General features: G+C 43.4%; 1 protein-coding gene across 5 annotated transcripts in view; it reads left to right on the forward strand.

Moving 5' to 3' along the window:
* Positions 1 to 12,680, forward strand: part of LOC141750988 (arylsulfatase D-like) — a 27,279-nt gene extending 14,599 nt beyond the window's left edge. For all 5 annotated transcript variants that reach the window (XM_074607124.1, XM_074607117.1, XM_074607127.1 and 2 more), the window contains 3 exons: positions 1,904 to 2,066; positions 2,999 to 3,120; positions 9,688 to 12,680. In XM_074607124.1, coding sequence (XP_074463225.1) covers positions 1,904 to 2,066; positions 2,999 to 3,120; positions 9,688 to 10,055 — 653 coding nt within the window. In that variant the 3' untranslated portion in view covers positions 10,056 to 12,680. The remainder of the gene's footprint in view (positions 1 to 1,903; positions 2,067 to 2,998; positions 3,121 to 9,687) is intronic.
* Positions 12,681 to 16,876: the final 4,196 nt, after the last annotated feature.

Here is a 16,876-nt window from a genome sequence, read left to right on the forward strand (position 1 = left end):
GTAGACTCCAGTATACTTGTACCCCCTTCTGGTTCAGTGTTGTCTTTTAATATTGTAAGCATAATATCTAATCCATAACCCAAAGCATTACTTGAAAATGTTGTAGTATCGCAGAATCATAGAATATCTCAAGTGGGAAGGGACACATAAGGATCACCAAGTCCAACTCCGTGCTCCTTGCAGAACTACCTAAAACTAAGCCATAGGACTAAGAGGGTCATTCAGACACTCCTTGAACTCTGACAGGTTTGGTGCTGTGACGACTTCCCTGGAGAGCCTGTTCCAGTGACCAACCACCCTCTCTGTGAAAAACCTTTTCCTAACGTTCCATCTGAACTTCCACTGTTGCAGATCCTGAACCACACTGTTTGGACTCTCACTTGAAACATCCTTCTGTTTTTCACAGTAGACAACTATCTATGTCAACACTGGCATATATCATGATGGCTATTTTCTTGATACAGTTTTCCAGTTTCTCATCTATCATGTTTCATCTAAACTCTCTTTCTATGACTGGCTTGCAACACAGTGTCAAAAGCTCTGTGGAAATGAAGATCTATGGTATCTCTTGCACGTGCTCCTGCTAGACTGCCGAGCCTCAAAAAGCCACTGTGACAGCTTGGGCAGCTTGGCAGTTATTGTGTAATGAAGCCTAAAAACTGCTTCCATCACTTATTTCCCTAAAGGAGAAGATTCAAATGCCTTGATCTTTCTCAGCATCAAAATGCACATCGTCTAGTAGTAAGTTACTTGATGAGCCACACAAGCAATGTTTGATACAGCTGGGATCTCATCCAGGATGAGTCCTAAGTGCTAAATTAGCCTTCAGTTTTGGATATGAGGTTTCCCTACCAGTAACAGATGCAAAAAGGCCAGCAGGTTCACTTGAATAGCTCAGAACTTAGGGAATTCATTTATTCTAGCCTAACGTAAGTATATTAGTAACAGGAGAATCCGGAGAGGAAAGGTGAATTAGAGATTTCAGTATGAGAGGACAATGATGAAATTGTAAGAGGAGACGAGATATAATATCAGTTTAGATATTAATAACAGAAAGGCATTCCCATTTATGTCCACATACAGCAGAACAGGGGACATCCCAGTGAAACTAATTAGCAACAACTCAAAAAAGACTTAAAAAATTAGTTTCATTCATAAATATCTGTAGAACTCACTGCTGCTATTGCTAACAGGACATTAAAAACAAGAAGATAGATAAGCCACACATTTGAATAATGAGAACAGCCGCTAGTGAATAACAAAGCATGAGATACCATTATCTTACATAGCACAAAGATTATTTCATAAGAAAGCGGACTTGCCCTGTTTATAATCCATCATGCCACCCTGTCAGCCTTTAAAACCAAGATTTGGGAACCTTGCCTCTCAGCTATAACTATGAGCGCACCTTGTCCATAGCAAAGTCCAGCATCACTTAGCAAAGCAACCGAGCTTGCCCAGTGTTAATCCCCCTTCCTCAGGCACCAAGGCACCCACGTCCCATTGACGCCAAGTCAGATTTTGCTTGTTATTAATAACAGACTTTTTTCTTGGACATGTTATTAGGGGGTGTGAAGATTATCCTCAGACATGACATTCACTGAAAATTATGGGTCAGAATGTCAGAGAGTGGAATTGTTTCCCTTCTGCCAAAAACACTGCTTAGTAGTGGGCTGCTGTATGTGCCACCCAAGAATGCAGTGTAAAATAAAGAGGTTATTTTTGAAGAGTGGAATTTGCACTGTAGTCATTCTACTGTTCTCCAGGACTTAGTGTGTTTTCATTGGAGTTATTTGAATATTCTTAAAGTTTTAAAACCTTTTATTATACATGCATAATAAACATCTAATATCTTTCATTCTTTTATCTTTTTGGTATTTCCCTGTCCCCTCCTCTCTAACAGGTGGAAAAGGAATGGGAGGCTGGGAAGGAGGGATCCGTGTCCCAGGAATAGTTAGATGGCCGGGAGTGTTGCCTGCAGGGACAGTTATCCATGAACTGACAAGCCTTATGGACATTTTCCCAACCGTGGTTCACCTGGCTGGAGGGGCAGTGCCTCAGGACAGGTACAAAGATGGCTTCATAAACCATACTTGCTCCCCTTTCTCGATTTAGATAGAAGCTGACTATGTATGTCATGCATCCTAACAGCTACAGGTTAAATTCTGTTTGTTTCTTAACCAGGTAATTCTCTAGCTTTCTGCGTAGCTTTCCTCATCTTTGCTGCTTATATGGAAAAAGCAAAGGGAAATAGTATGTTTTGTAAAGAGTCATTTAGCTAACTCAGTTTTCTAATCGCTAAAAGGCAACCTGGTTGATTTAGGACACTTTCCAAGACTAAGAAGCCTAGTTTTTCATGAGTTAGGGAAGGTGGAGCAAACGGCACATGGCCTGCATTTGGCTGCCAGCACTGGAAAAATAGCTTCCTCAATAGTAATCGATTTGTAGCGTCTGTGTTAGACACTTCTAAAAGAGCACAAGAAAGCGTGGGTGGCCAAGCCACTTGACCTAAAAGCATAAAGTACTGGTGGTATGTAACTAAACCAACTGTTAGTCAATTAAGTACATGGGGGTTTGGGAGGTTTTTTTGGTTTGGGGGTTTGTTGCATTTTGGGTTTTGGGGGTTTGGTGGGGTTTTTTTATGAAGCCTCAGGCTCACAGAGCTATCAGTGACTTCCGTTTCAGGGAGCAAGCTGTGAACCACACCTTCACTATGGTTATCACTTACTCCCAAGAAAATTACAGTAATGGTAACTTACCTCCCCAGGCAGGATGTGTGAACTAGCTGTAATTTCGAAAACTGCTAGTAACTGCTAATCACTGGTATCCACCCATCCACACAATTAAAAATCTCAGGGCTCATTAGGTAAACAGCAGCTTGGTTTAGAAATGGCACTTGAAATCCTAATGCTGCATACACGGAGAGTGAGTACAGTTCATGCTCCAGCTGCAGACTAAAATTCTTAAGCAGTCTGGTGACTCCCGTCCTCTCCACCAGGGTCATCGATGGGCGCCCCTTGCTGCCTTTGCTGCAGGGGACAGTTCAGCGCTCCGGGCACGAGTTCATGTTTCACTACTGTGGTGCATTTCTGCATGCGGTGCGGTGGCACCAAAAGGACAGTGAGTATAAACATCCCCCCTCCTGCAAATCAGAGATGAGGTAATGACCTCGAGCTTCCAACAGAGTATCGTGTTAAAACATACCTATGTGTTTCTGGAGTAAATTTATTGCCTCAAACTCTCGGTTCTTCTGCAAGGTGCAGAAAGGCTTTGTTGTTAGCTGTCCTGCCTTGCACAAGATGAAGGGGTTTGCTTTCTGGGTAGCATAGCTTCAAGAATCTCCCTGTCATTGCAGTGTTTCTTTCACTTTTGCTGCAAAAGCATTCTGGATCAGCTTTAGTGTAAGATTGAAGAAAAAGGAACCACACTCCATAAGGTCTTTATCTTAAGTGCTAGTTTGTTTGTTTTCAATAGCCCTCTCTTATTTGTTCCCTTTTGTTTCAGCTGTGGCATTAGACAGGCTGACTGCACCTGAAATGCTTTCCTGAGCTTTCAACAAGCACCCAATCTTTGCTGTTGTCACCCTCCATTACAGTGTTAAAGAGAACAGGCCAGTGACTGTAGCTGTGTCCTTATTCCTGCTCAGAACGGAGGGTGGCATTTCTGCAACCAAACACAGGTGCCTGGATCTGAGCTGCTTGTTTTATGGTCATTGAAGAGATGCAGGTGTGATTCGCCTCCTTCTGATAAGCACATCTGGGCTAGATCAGTCACGCGTGTTTCTCTCCACTAACTAAAAAGGGAGCTGAGACTGACTATATCCAATATAAAAATCACCTTTATATAACTTAAAGTTAGTTGAGATGAATTGCACCTTCTGTGACTGGATGATGTGACAGTAAGTGATGACGTGACAGTAAGATGACAAATTCATGGGGATGCTGTACTTGGATTTTTTCATTCCGCACAGCTGGAGAAATGCAGAAGCCAATGGAGTAGGTTGTGCCTACTCATCATCCCATCCTTTAGAAACTTAAATGAGACCTCTTAATTTTTGTTTTATCTGTGAGGTAAGAGAAGAATTACAAAGTTCTTTAGAGATTGAGATCAGGTAACAGCTACAAATGCTAGGGCATGCCACCACCAGCAGCTCTTCACATTCATCTGGTATGTTGACAAGGTATGTTTGAAAAGCACTTTTGAGGGCTGACCGTGGGGTGAGATAACCTTAGGCAGCCCAGCAGGAAATCCTTCTTAGGCCACAGTGATCTTTCTCATGCCCATTTATATTTCCTTTATGATACTTTCTGACAGTATGAAGCATAGATAACATCAAGCCAAGAATCTACTTGCTCAGTGAACACTTGAAGACTATAAAACTTACTTGTACTTGCAATTATTTCAAAATGGTCTTCTCTGCTCCCCTACACACACATGCACGAGACGTCAGGGTAATGGCCAAGAACTTTGCTGTCTGTCAGCAAATGGTATGAGAAAATACATACCAGAGTTGCAATACCAAACTTCTAGTCATGCTGCAGTTTAACCTTGAGGTCAGTGCTCTTATCGTCATACCGTGTTTGACAGAAGCATGGCTTCCAGGCAGGAACTCCCTGTGCTCGGTGACAGTAAACATGGAAGAAAGGGAGTAAGGACTAAATGTGAGGCTGTGATGCCGGGTGCTGCGGTGGAATTTTATTTTTAGCTTCTTCATCCCCAAAGATAAATCTGGGTACTTCGTTCAAGGAAAAATGTGTAAGCTATACCAGACAGTGTACAGTATGCGAGGGGCTAATCCCTTCAATGTGAGATCCAGAGCAACCCCCGCACCGCTGAAGGAGTTGTATGGTAGAAGATGCTAAGTCCAAGGGTGTTTCACAAGCATGGTTCTTCCATACAGTGCAGCACCTTCAGGCCCTCCAGGGAAGGTTGGGGGGTTTTGTGGGGTTGTTTGTTTGTTTGTTTGTTTTCTGTTGGGCCTCCTCATTCTTGATTTTCTCTGGAGAGAAGGTGCTGATAACATTTTTGTCTAAGAACTAAGAAAGAGATTGTTTCTTTAAACAAAACAAAACAAAAAAGGGCAAGAGTGCTACAACTGCCCATCTTCTGCCTTGTCTCTGGGTGGCAGGGCCTTCACAGCCCTACCAGGGCCACTGCAGGGGGGCAGAACTGCGTCAGCACTGGGGTGCTTGGCCCAGCCACAAACAGGTGGGGCTGGTCTGGGTGGGGGTTTGGACAACCTGAGACCACCAAGGCTACGACAGACGGTGATCTCAGGGAGGGAACCGCACAACAATTGAGAAACAACATTACTCAAGGCCAACATTTTGGCTGCCTCAACTCACTATCTAAGGTGACCAGGACTCAGTTCTTTCCTCTGCTTGGGCACACTCAAAATCGGTCATCTCTGAGTGACGTGTGTAAATTGCCTCTCTGCATCTTTGCTCATCCTGTGGAAATTGGGTTTCTGCAGTAATTATCAATCAAGATTAGCTGAACCAACCCCATAACCTAACGCTTTGGGCACCCAGTTTTGGTTAGGGATTATCTCCCTCGGCTGCTGGCACAGTGGCATTTTTTTTTAGCACACTGAAGTCATTAAAATATTTAAAATCTAGGAAAAAAAAAAAAAACACAAAACACTGGAGGAGGGGCTGGTGCGCCCCTTCCGTCCGAGTGCTGTAGCGAGTAGGCCAGCCAGGGCGAGAAAGGCCTTGGCAGGGAACGCAGCGGGCGTGGTGCTGTGCAGGCCCGCCTCCCGAAGCGTCCCGCGGCCTAGCCGTGGCCGGGCACCGGGCCGGGGGGGGCAGGCATGCGGGTCCGGTGAGTGAGCGCTACGGGGCCGCGGCGGCCGCTCTCCCCTCAGCCGGGAAGCGAAGGCGCCGCCAGGGGGCAGCGCGGCACCGGCCAACCGCCGCCACCGGCTCGTGGTGCCGGTTTGATTCTCTCTCTCCCCGCGTACCCAATACTCAGCAGACCCGGGAGTTCGACGCTGACGATGACAGCCCAGCTCTTAGAGCTGCTATTAGAGACCACAGAATGGTTTGGGTTGGAAGGGACCTTAAAGACCATCCAGTTCCCACCCCCCTGCCATGGGCAGGGACACCTCCCACTAGACCAGGCTGCTCAAGGCCCCATCCAGCCTGGCCTTGAACACTTCCAGGGATGGGGCATCCACAGCTTCTCTGGGCAACCTGTTCCAGTGCCTCACCACCCTCACAGTAAAGGATTTCATCCTAATATCTAATCTAAATCTCCCTTCTTTCAGTTTAAAACTGTTACCCCTCGTCTTATCACTACATTCCCTGATAAAGAGTCCCTCCCCATCCTTCCTGTAGGCCCCCTTCAGGTACTGGAAGGTCGCTATAAGGTCTCCCCAGAGCCTTCTCTTCTCCGGGCTGAACAACCCCAACTCTCTCAGCCTGTCCTCACAGGAGAGGTGCTCCAGCCCTCTGATCATCTTCAGGTGTAAGACATCTATCTGTTCACACTTCACTAGTGAGAGGCTAAATACATACTCCATCAAGCATTTGAAGAATTGCTTTTTAGGTTAAAGGACTGCTGGTCTCCTCACTCAGCTTTTACCCCTTGCTCCCCTAGGCTATGTAAGGTATGTCTACCTTACAATTTTAGTTCAGATCAGAAGTGTGCTTTTGAAGCAAACCCCACTTGAGCATACGCCCTCACTGTGCTTTGGGTTGCGTTGTGGTATGGGCTTGGAGATCATGGCTTTAGTTTATGTGAAACTGTGAAATAAGCTTCAGAATCACAGAATGGTAGGGGCTGGAAGGGACCTTCAGAGATCATCTAGCCCAACCCCCCTGCCAAAGCAGGTTCACCTGGAGCAGGCTGGACAGGAATACATCCAGGTGGGTTTTGAATAACTCCAGAGAAGGAGACTCCACAGCCTCTCTGGGCAGCCTGTTCCATCCTTGAAGTAATGGAATTTCCTGTGTTCCAGTTTGTGTCCATTGCCCCTTGTCCTGTTGCTGGGCACCACTGAGAAGAGTCTGACCCCATCCTCTTGACACCCGCCCTTTAGCTATTTATAAGCATTGATGAGATCCCCTCTCAGTCTTCTCCAGGCTAAACAGACCCAGGTCTCAGCCTTTCCTCCTGAGAGCTGGTCTAGTCCCTTGATCATCTTTGTAGTCCTCTGCTGGCTAATACCTAGTATGTTCTAATCCCTAAAAGATGTTGTGTAGATAGGACCAGAAAAGAGTTACCTCCCAGTAAAATACCCCCAGAGAACCACAGCATGGATGTTAAGCCATCTATAACTATTCTGGTCTACAGATCAGTTTCTAATAGGCCACGCTACCTGTAACACAGATAGGATATGCAGACACAAGGTGTGTTTTGTGTTCCTGTGAAGCCAGACGCAGCCCTAGATCTCCTACACATGCCTTTCTACAATTTTTCCCCATTGAACCACAACTGCTCATGGCAAGGGAGTTGAAAACAATGGGATGCCCTGCCTATGAAAGACAGGCTAATCAAATATTACTGGGGGGGCTTGACTTTCAGCCAAGCCAGAAATTTTGATTCTTAGTTCCAACTGCCATTACTTCTGACTGGGCTGACACTTTATTTAGAGTCTGTTTTAGCTCATTTACAAGTATATCACGTTCCTATTACGTATTTATTGTCTGTTTACTTCTATCTCTTGGACAGCCTAGATATGAAGCCATTGTGTCTTGATGTCACCCAGGCAGGACGCATCAATTAATCCCTTCACTGAAGCCAGAAGAATCCTTTGTCTGTATGTTAAAGAGTCCTTTCCTCTACCACAGCACAATAAGGGTTATTAGTGGCAGTTTGTTTCTTTCTGCTCGTTAAATTGATTGATTGTTACCAGATGGGTTTGAGAGATGTTTGGATTAAGAAGCAGGTTTCCTTTTCCTTGGACATATTATATTAACATGTTGCCCTAGAATTCACACGCATCCTTCAAATTCTGTCAGAGCTACTTCAGCAGCAAATTGCATATCCCTCTTTGCCTCTTGGAGCTGAGTGAAACCCCTGCTGCTTCCATCAGCACTGATTTCTACCACCTTTTTTTTTTTTTTTTCCTTTCATCCCGCTGTAACCCAGCTGTCTGCTCAGCTCACCAACACAGGTTAATTACAATCAGCCTCACTGTATCCTTCAGAATTAACTAAGAAGGAGCTGGCTCTCTCCCACTCTGCAACTCCAGTAGTTATTTGCAGCTGTGAAAAGTAAGCCTTAAGATTTGCAGAATCAGAACAATTCTCCTTAGAAACTCTACGCTCACTTCTCTGAGCTGCCCTACAGTATATAAGTTATGGGGAGCAAAGCACACACCTAAGGAATACCTGTCCCTAGTAAGCCATCAGGAAGCGAGCCCATTTCCTTAAAGAAACTGACCTTCTGCATCCTTTCTCTCACAATTTCAGAAACAGGGATATCTAAAATTTGTAACATTTCTAACTGTACTATGCCAAAACATTTCAGAACCACTGAGATATCATCACTCCACAGAAGTGCAGAAGCACAGCTTAGCAGAACGTGGAAACCGTGGGGTGGAAATAGATACATAGCTAGCCAGCCAACCAGCCAGCAACTGGAGATTTTAAGCTAAAAGATTGTCTGAACCTTAATATGTTGTTCCCCCTCAGTGTTTAAGAAGTTTTAAAATTCTATTTATTAATAAAATATGTTCTAGCAGTAGTGACACAACAGAGACAGAAGAATAAAGCTGTAGACTCCCAGCCATGAAGAACAGCTCCAGGGACAATAGAAGGAAGGACAGTTAAGCAGATTCCATTGAACCAAAAAGAAAATGCCACGCAGGGACAATGCAGTTGTCACCTATTTGTACTCAAGGCATTACAGAAGTGGCTCCAAGCATTGAATGTCCCCTTTTCTTTTCCTCTCCCTTTTTCAGACATAGTATCTAATTGCTGTCTTCTTGCTGGGCACATCCTTGCCTCTGAGTTCGGCGTAGTGCTTTCCAAATGCGGGGTGAGGAATAGGGGGAAAAAGGAGGAGGGAAAAGGAAGGCAAATCTCCTGTTGAGCTGCATTCAGATTTAGTCCTAGTCATTTGTCATTTCATTACAAGTTGCAGATCCGCACTTATCCAGTGGTCAGTACTAGAGCTGGATGAAGTACAAGCTCTAAAGCTGCAATTCAATTGCCTTCATCATGTTAATGTAAAAACTAGACTCTAGGTTTTACTGTGTTCGTGGCCTGCAATTACCACCTTACTTGAAAGTGTGCTGGAATGTGAGCATGGAAGTGATCTGTGATCAGTTTCTATCCAGGTGCTCTTGGCTCAGACACAGAGAGTACCTGCACCCAGAAATCGGGGGCTATGTTCTCCATTCCCCCCTCCCCCCGCCCCCCCACCTCCAAGAGGCATGTAGAGTTTTAACGAGGCACAAGAAAGCATCAGAGACTCCCTCTGCAGACAAAAATAATTAGATCTAACCATCTACATAGTGTATATGGCCCTGCATGTACCAGAGCCAAGGTGTGCCCAAGAGCCACAAAAACCATTCTGAATCCCTGCCAGCTCCCAAAAGAGCCTTTTCCCTATGTGACAACCCCAACATAAGCCCTAGGAACGACAAAGCAGATCACTTAAAACATGAACCAGCCTTTCAGGGACCTCCCCTGACTCCTAATGCCATTAAGCTGTTCAAATGTGCTTCTTCTGCCACAGGTGGCACCACATGGAAAGCTCATTATGCCACTCCAGTGTTCCAACCAGAAGCTTCTGGGGGCTGTTTTGGAAGAGGAATTTGCCCATGTTTCGGAGATGGGGTAACCCATCATGACCCTCCGCTGCTGTTTGATCTCTCAAAAGATCCTTCTGAGGCAAATCCCCTATCAGCCGACACTGAGCCCTTGTTCAACACTGTAACGAGGAGGATGGGAGAAGCTGTAGAAGAGCATCGCAAGACGCTGACTCCAGTCCCACAACAGCTGTCTCCTTACAATAGTATATGGAAGCCGTGGCTGCAGCCATGCTGTGGCACATTCCCGTTCTGCTGGTGCGATGAAGAAAAGAAAGTAGATGGCATACTTTAATACCAAAATCGAAGTACAGTTAGCTTTAAAAAAAGCTGATCATTTTCACATTCACATGACTACAGTCATACAGATATGGGTCACATTACACTGGAATAACTGAAAGGGACATGACTGATGCTTTTTATTCAATGTTTTCTCTTACTCACAGAAATTCAATAAGTCTGTAGCTTAAGAAAAATTAAAAATGCTCCAAATGTATTCCACTTATGGGTCAACTGTATAATCTGTCCCTCAAGTGCATAATTCTGGATCAAATACCCAAACAAATGAAACAAGTGATTTTCAATTCAAGTAAATTATGAACGATAAGAGAGCAAGCTTTAATTGCAGCTGTTTGTACAGGTAATATTCTTGTTAAGGCAACGGGACTGAGCCCAGGAAGGGATCTCTATTCAGGCCTTATCTTTTAATGAGAAAACTATCCTGTGTTTAAAAGCACAATTGTACATTTAATTAGGAGACATACCAAAACAAATTGGCCTCTAAGAAATAAACACCTACTAATTTACAGTAATTTTTTGCCTCATCAGTACATTCATTTATCTATCATGTAAGAATTCCCAGAAAAAAACTGAACTGACAAGTACGTTTTAGAAATTAGGTAGCTAAAGTTATCCTCTCAGGTTCAGCAGCGAAGTATCTAGCTAGTCTGAAATGCTGAACCACAGCAATTCCTACTAAAATATATTTTCCACGTTGTTAAGTCATGTCACTTGTGAGAGCATTGAAAATCATCACCCAGCTGCCTGGACAAGATAGGTCACAAATTTCACGATCTGTGAGACCGACTCATAAGCTGCACGTCCTACTTGAGTGATAATGCTCCTGATTTCATAGGAGTGCTATTATGCCCCATGAAAAACATGCTTTGTTTTGTGAGACAGCATTTTGTTTTCAGTAGGAGGTGTTAAAAAATTCACTGCGCACGCTAATCACTTCAGTGTACAGGTCATCTTCTCCGAGCCAAACAAGTGTCAGCAGTCTGTAACAGTCATTAGGGAAGGGGGGGGAATTAAAATATCTAATCCTCTCTTGCTGCCCTCAGGTTAAATAAATTCATCTCTCAATATATAATCCTAACCATGCTCTTGCAGGGTTTTTATGTCAAATCCTATTTTAAAGTGGAGGTTCCTGCATTTTCTACAGCAAAAAAAGAAAAAGTAGATTGCATGCCAGAGACTCAGGTTCAAACTTCTAAGCCTTCCTGAACACTGTATACTCACTCCCACCACACAGCTAAATGCCACTAAGATTTTAGAAGTAATGAGGGACGGTAAAAGCAGCACAGCAGGTGCTTCAGGTGACTTGTTCCCTTAAAGTGAGACACCTGGCAGAACCACACCAGTGCAGCTCCGTTCAGCGCCAAGGTTGTCCGTGTGTCATTTTTTGCCTTTTAGAAATGTGAGGCGATAAGGCAGCCCCCAGCAGCTGATAATCCCAGAGCAGTGCACTGCGCTCGCAGCTCTTGAGCTGCAATGGCAGGTCCCAGCCCTTTCACCAGCCTCTGGGCAAAAGAGCGCGTGTGCCTGGACTATGCACCTTTTGCAGTGTTTTCAGGAAAAGCTCCTGACTTCTCCCCCCATGCGGCAGGTCACCGGTGTGGTTAAGTCACTGTTCTTTTGCTCTAGACAGCACAGGTTGTGACCATGACGCAGCATCAAATGCAAGTCTCCAAAACGCTGACTGGGCATTTCTTCAGCTTATTTCCTGGTGACCTTTCAGAGGAAAGGTGAAACAAGCAAGTTATGTGGAAATTATTCCACATAAATCAAGGGGCCAATCTGACAATGAACTGATAGGACACATCAATGTCAGACTTGACAGAAGTATCTAAAAATATATTTGTTCTTACTGCTTGATAGCATTTAAATCCACATCAGCATTGCTAAGAACTTGTTGGAAGATTTGACGTTTTTCTGTGGCTGACAGGGATTGAAACCAGAGCAGCTGCATTTCACTGGATTCATGCGGATAGAAAAGAGCATAAAAGACCGCGCATTTTAAAGACATTTTGTCCAATTCAGAGATGGAGGAGAAATCTTACTGCTCAGTGGGGAACAAAGCCAAAAGCTGTTCCCTAGAGTGAAGCTGGTCAGTTCAGCAACATCTACATTGTCAGTTAAGCACGAGGATAAGCTTTTTCTCAGTTCACCTCACTGCCCTCCCCACCCCATTTATACACAAGAACATGCCCGGTCACAGACGCAGCCAGAGTCAGAGAATTTACCAGGGGATGGGAAGGTGTTCAAGCACCCACGCAGCATGTAAGCATAGGTGCAGGCTCCTCGTGACAGACCGGGAAGCCCAGTACATCAGCAAAACCCCTGAACTCCATCTCCAAGCACAGCGTGAACACTTCTAGCTCAAGTTTAAAAGCCAGGCTAAGAGTTAGCAACGTGAGCAGAGGGCATTTGGATTGGCTTATGCCACATCCACCATGCAAGCCTGCCCATCGCCTCACAGGAAAAACGTCACCCCACTTAACAGTAAACATTAGACTTTAGTGCAACACCTCACTCCTCTGAAAGGTAACTTTGCTAAACTGCCAAAGAGAGTCAGACGCTAAGGACTCTCATGAGTATATGCACTGCCTTCCTGACATCCAAATGCAGATGATTTCATCTTGGCTGGCATCTGTGGAAAGCCAGAGGGACTTTGGTGTAGGAGGGGGGAGAAACAGGCCTGGCAACATCCAACAACTGTCTTTTGTCAAGTAACTGTTAGGGACCTCAGCCAGGCACTGGGAAACTGTGGCTGGCACAGAGTACTGTGTCCAGCTTTGGAGTCCTCAGCACAAGAAGGACATGGACCTGTTGGAAGGGGCCCAGAGGAGGGCCACGAAGATGATCAGAGGGCTGGAGCACCTCTCCTATGAGGACAGGCTGAGAGAGCTGGGATTGTTCAGCCTGGAGAAGAGAAGGCTCCAGAAAGACCTTGCTGCAGCCTTCCAGTACCTAAAGGGGGCCTACAGGAAAGATGGGGAGGGACTCTTGATTAGGGAGTGTAGTGATAAATTGAAGGGTAATGGTTTTAAACTGAAAGATGGGAGATTTAGATTAGATATTAGGAAGAAATTCTTTCCTGTGAGGGTGGTGAGACACTGGAACAGGTTGCCCAGAGAAGTTGTGGATGCCCCATCCCTGGAAGTGTTCAAGGCCAGGCTGGATGGGGCTTTGAGCAACCCGGTCTAGTGGGAGGTGTCTCTGCCCATGGCAGGGGGGTTGGAAGTAGATGATCTTTCAGGTCCCTTCCAACTCAAACCATTCTATGATTCTATGAAATAAATAGGCTCTCCCCACAGAGAGAGAGGAAGAGGGCAGACAGTGTGCACAGAGGTATCTGCAGGGGAGAAGGAGAACAAAGTAATGGGAAATGACTGAATTCGATGCACCACGTCATCTCAAAAAACATGGTGGACAGGAGGGAAGACTATTTTCAGTTCTAAATTTCTTCCACTGTCTAAAGCCAAATGTATCTCAAAAGTTGCAAATTTTGAGGAACGAGTGGTAAGCAGGGAAAGGAGGTAAAACATTTTACCTGCTTCCTGCAGAGCCTAGCCATGGAGTGGTCGCCGATTTCTTCGTTTGTGTACACTCTAACCAGAACATGCACACTCTGCACAAGCTGTTATTCTGCTCTCCTGGGAAATGTATATTCCCCATAAACCAGGTGAACCCAACGTCATGCTTAAGAGCTTTCCTGGTGCACACTTCCACGTAAAATGCATTAAAACGTAAAAAGCTGTTACAAAAAGCTGTTTGTATTTGAATAATACTGAAAGAAACAAATTCTTAAGTCAGTTATGTAGGTTTGCTTGAGAAATCATCTATAACGATCTTTTGCGAAATATATGAATATAAGAATAAAAGCCAAATAATATGCTTTCTCCCTTTTTTTCTCATGGTCTCTCTCCCTTTGTAGGAGAGAGCAAGCAATACATAAAATGGACTAATAGGAAAACCCGAGACGAATGGCAAATCTCCAAGCCAGTGTTAACCATGGGAGAATTTGCCTAGGAATGGTTAAAATATAGACACCATAGAGAGGGATTCATTACTCTGTAACAAATGAAGTTTGTTTTTACTGAAAGGGCTGTGGCTGAACTGTATAAATGTTTGACATTCATGTTGTATGAAGCTGACTTCCATCTAAATAGTTTGATCATTATTAAATGTCATTTGGAATTGCTGCGTTAGACTGACTCAACAAAGTAAGCATCGAGTCTCACGGTAGCGAGACAATAAGCTTCTAAGAGACTTCACTGTGTTTAAATATCAGACACGGCTCTTAGCTCCCTGCTGGGACCCAAGCGAAAGCCAGCACGTGGATCACAAAATCCCATCGTTTGAGGATGCAAAATAATTGTATAACAGATAAACTGAGAAAAGCAATTTGAGCTCAAAGTTCATCCAGCTTGAAACTCCTGGGGACTCTATTTGAGAAGCATTTGCATAAATGACCAAAAAAGAAGGAGTAAATATGAAAAAAAAACCCAAAACTTTTGCTTACCACCAGATTGTAGGTTAAAATACACACGCACACACACACATATACATGGTGTGCATAAAATATTGGAGGATTTCTGTAGAATGTTTTGATTGTAATGTTACATCTAAACAACACTGTAAAAATCAAATTTACTAAAACCTTAGTTTCTCTTTGAATTACCATACAACTGCACTACTACAATTTTTTGAAAACAAGAAAAAAAAATATAAAAAAATCCAAACACAACAACTCCCCATTTCTGAGACAAATGGGGATATTACAAGTTCCAAACAACCCTCATTTCTGTTCTGCCATTTCTCTCAAAGCTGTAAGTAAAAGGCTTGGAAACACAAAGAATTTAGGAAGTTTAAAAACCTAAGTCTTTAAACTAAACAAAACATAAAACAGGTACCCACCCATCACATGCAATCCGTTTTGTTCCAAGTATTTTATACTATAAGAAGGCTTTGAAAATCATAGTTCTCTAAAATGAAACAAATCACCTGTTTCTGATATTACACATTTAAAGCAAAATCACCTATATTTATCATGGTTCAGAAACCTGTACAGTACCATAAACGGGAACAAACGCTATTCCAGGGTAGTTAACATCGTGCCATCCTGAAGTGGGAAAAGTATTTAAGTAATCACAAGTCAAAGCCTGGCTCTCTTGGAATTTCAATATTTTTTTTTTTCCTTCCAGTTTCTTGAAGTTGCAAGTGTTCTAACAACAATCAAAGTAAAATTAAATAAAAATACTTGCAACTGTCTTTTTTTTCCTGTATTCATAGCATATCATTGTCAGTCTTCTAATGATTAGTTTTTATAGTAAATTCTATATCATCGTAAATTTTTAAACAACCTTTGCTACAATTATGGTATGCTGTTATTACAACAAGTTGAGAGTTTATACCAGGATGCAACGTATTACTTGAGTGTCACCCCTTTAAACTGTCAGCCCCAAAGAAACTATTATTTATGAGCCAGCCAATTTAGGATGAACTGAACTTCAGCTGAAGCATTTTGCAGACAATATATTGAAAATACAGACTACTTCAATGACTAGTACTAACTGACATGTATTTTTGCAGGCTATTTAAGAACTGGCTGCTATGCATTTAATCTTGTTTATAGGACTGATTTTTTTTTAAAAAATAAAGCCACAGAAATAAAAACCCAAAATGATGAAGAGAAAACTGAGGGGGTGGGGAATCAAATATATAAAACTTTTTTTTCTCCATAGACTGACCTAAATACTGTTACACACAGGTAAAAATATTAGAGATGTGAAACAAGAAAACACGCACACCTCATATTATTTTCAAAGTCGTAGGAACCAGAACAGCTTAGATCAGCAAAACAACAGAATCAGACCCATTAAGGAATAAACGGGCAGGCAGCAGACTTGTTTCTTTTGAACAAATAGACCTTCTCAAGAGCATGCAAACATATAAAGCCACCTGCTACTAACCCAGCCTCCCATCCGTGGGGGAGGTGGGGGGGGGGGGCGGGAAATCAAGATAAAAAAAAGTAACTAAGCATTTTTTTCAAATACTAGCCAAAACAACTGATGTGAGCTGACTGAACTAGAGAGACAAGGAAATTTTTACTTTCCTAGGAGCAACCCAGTTGGAAAGGTCCTCAACAAGACACCAGGCAGTAAGTAAAGTGATATTTCAAGAACAACAATCCCCTTTTCCTGTAGGCTAGGAAAGTGCATTAACCCACACGTCTAAAATTGTCAAGAATTTTCCTTGTGGCACACCCACACTATCTCCTGTTTATACATGAGGAGCACCCAATAAAATTGCTGGATGGCAAATAAAATTACCCCCTAAGTCTAGCTGTGAATAACTCTTAAGCACGTGACAGAAGATGAATCAGCATGTTATATTTTAAACACAAGCTGTCCTTTTTAAATACAGAGTCTGCCACACAGCAATAGGTCAGAGTCTGGCCTTTCAAAATCCTTACAGCTGCTTCTCAGGTCGCTACTGACAAAATTCTCAGTCACACACACACAGAGTCCAGCTGGTAAAAGGTCTTCAGTGGTTCTCATTTTACCATGCCGTTTTCCCCCACCCTTTACATTTCATTAACAGCACCTTCCAAATTGCCAAAGTGAAAAAATGTCTTGTTTAGGGAGGAATGGTGCTGCCAAAAAGCCCACATTTCTTAACTTTCTTTACCCTAAAAATATGTGGGTCTATACCACACTTTAACGAGGAAGAAGTTGTAGATGAAGCTTGCTAAATTTTATTTCTAAGTTACATTTCAACTTAGCAAACCTCAACCTTGTAGTTCATGGCAACACGCAGTCCCTAACACCC

Source organism: Larus michahellis, chromosome 1, assembly GCF_964199755.1.
Source record: "Larus michahellis chromosome 1, bLarMic1.1, whole genome shotgun sequence".
NCBI lineage: Eukaryota > Metazoa > Chordata > Aves > Charadriiformes > Laridae > Larus > Larus michahellis.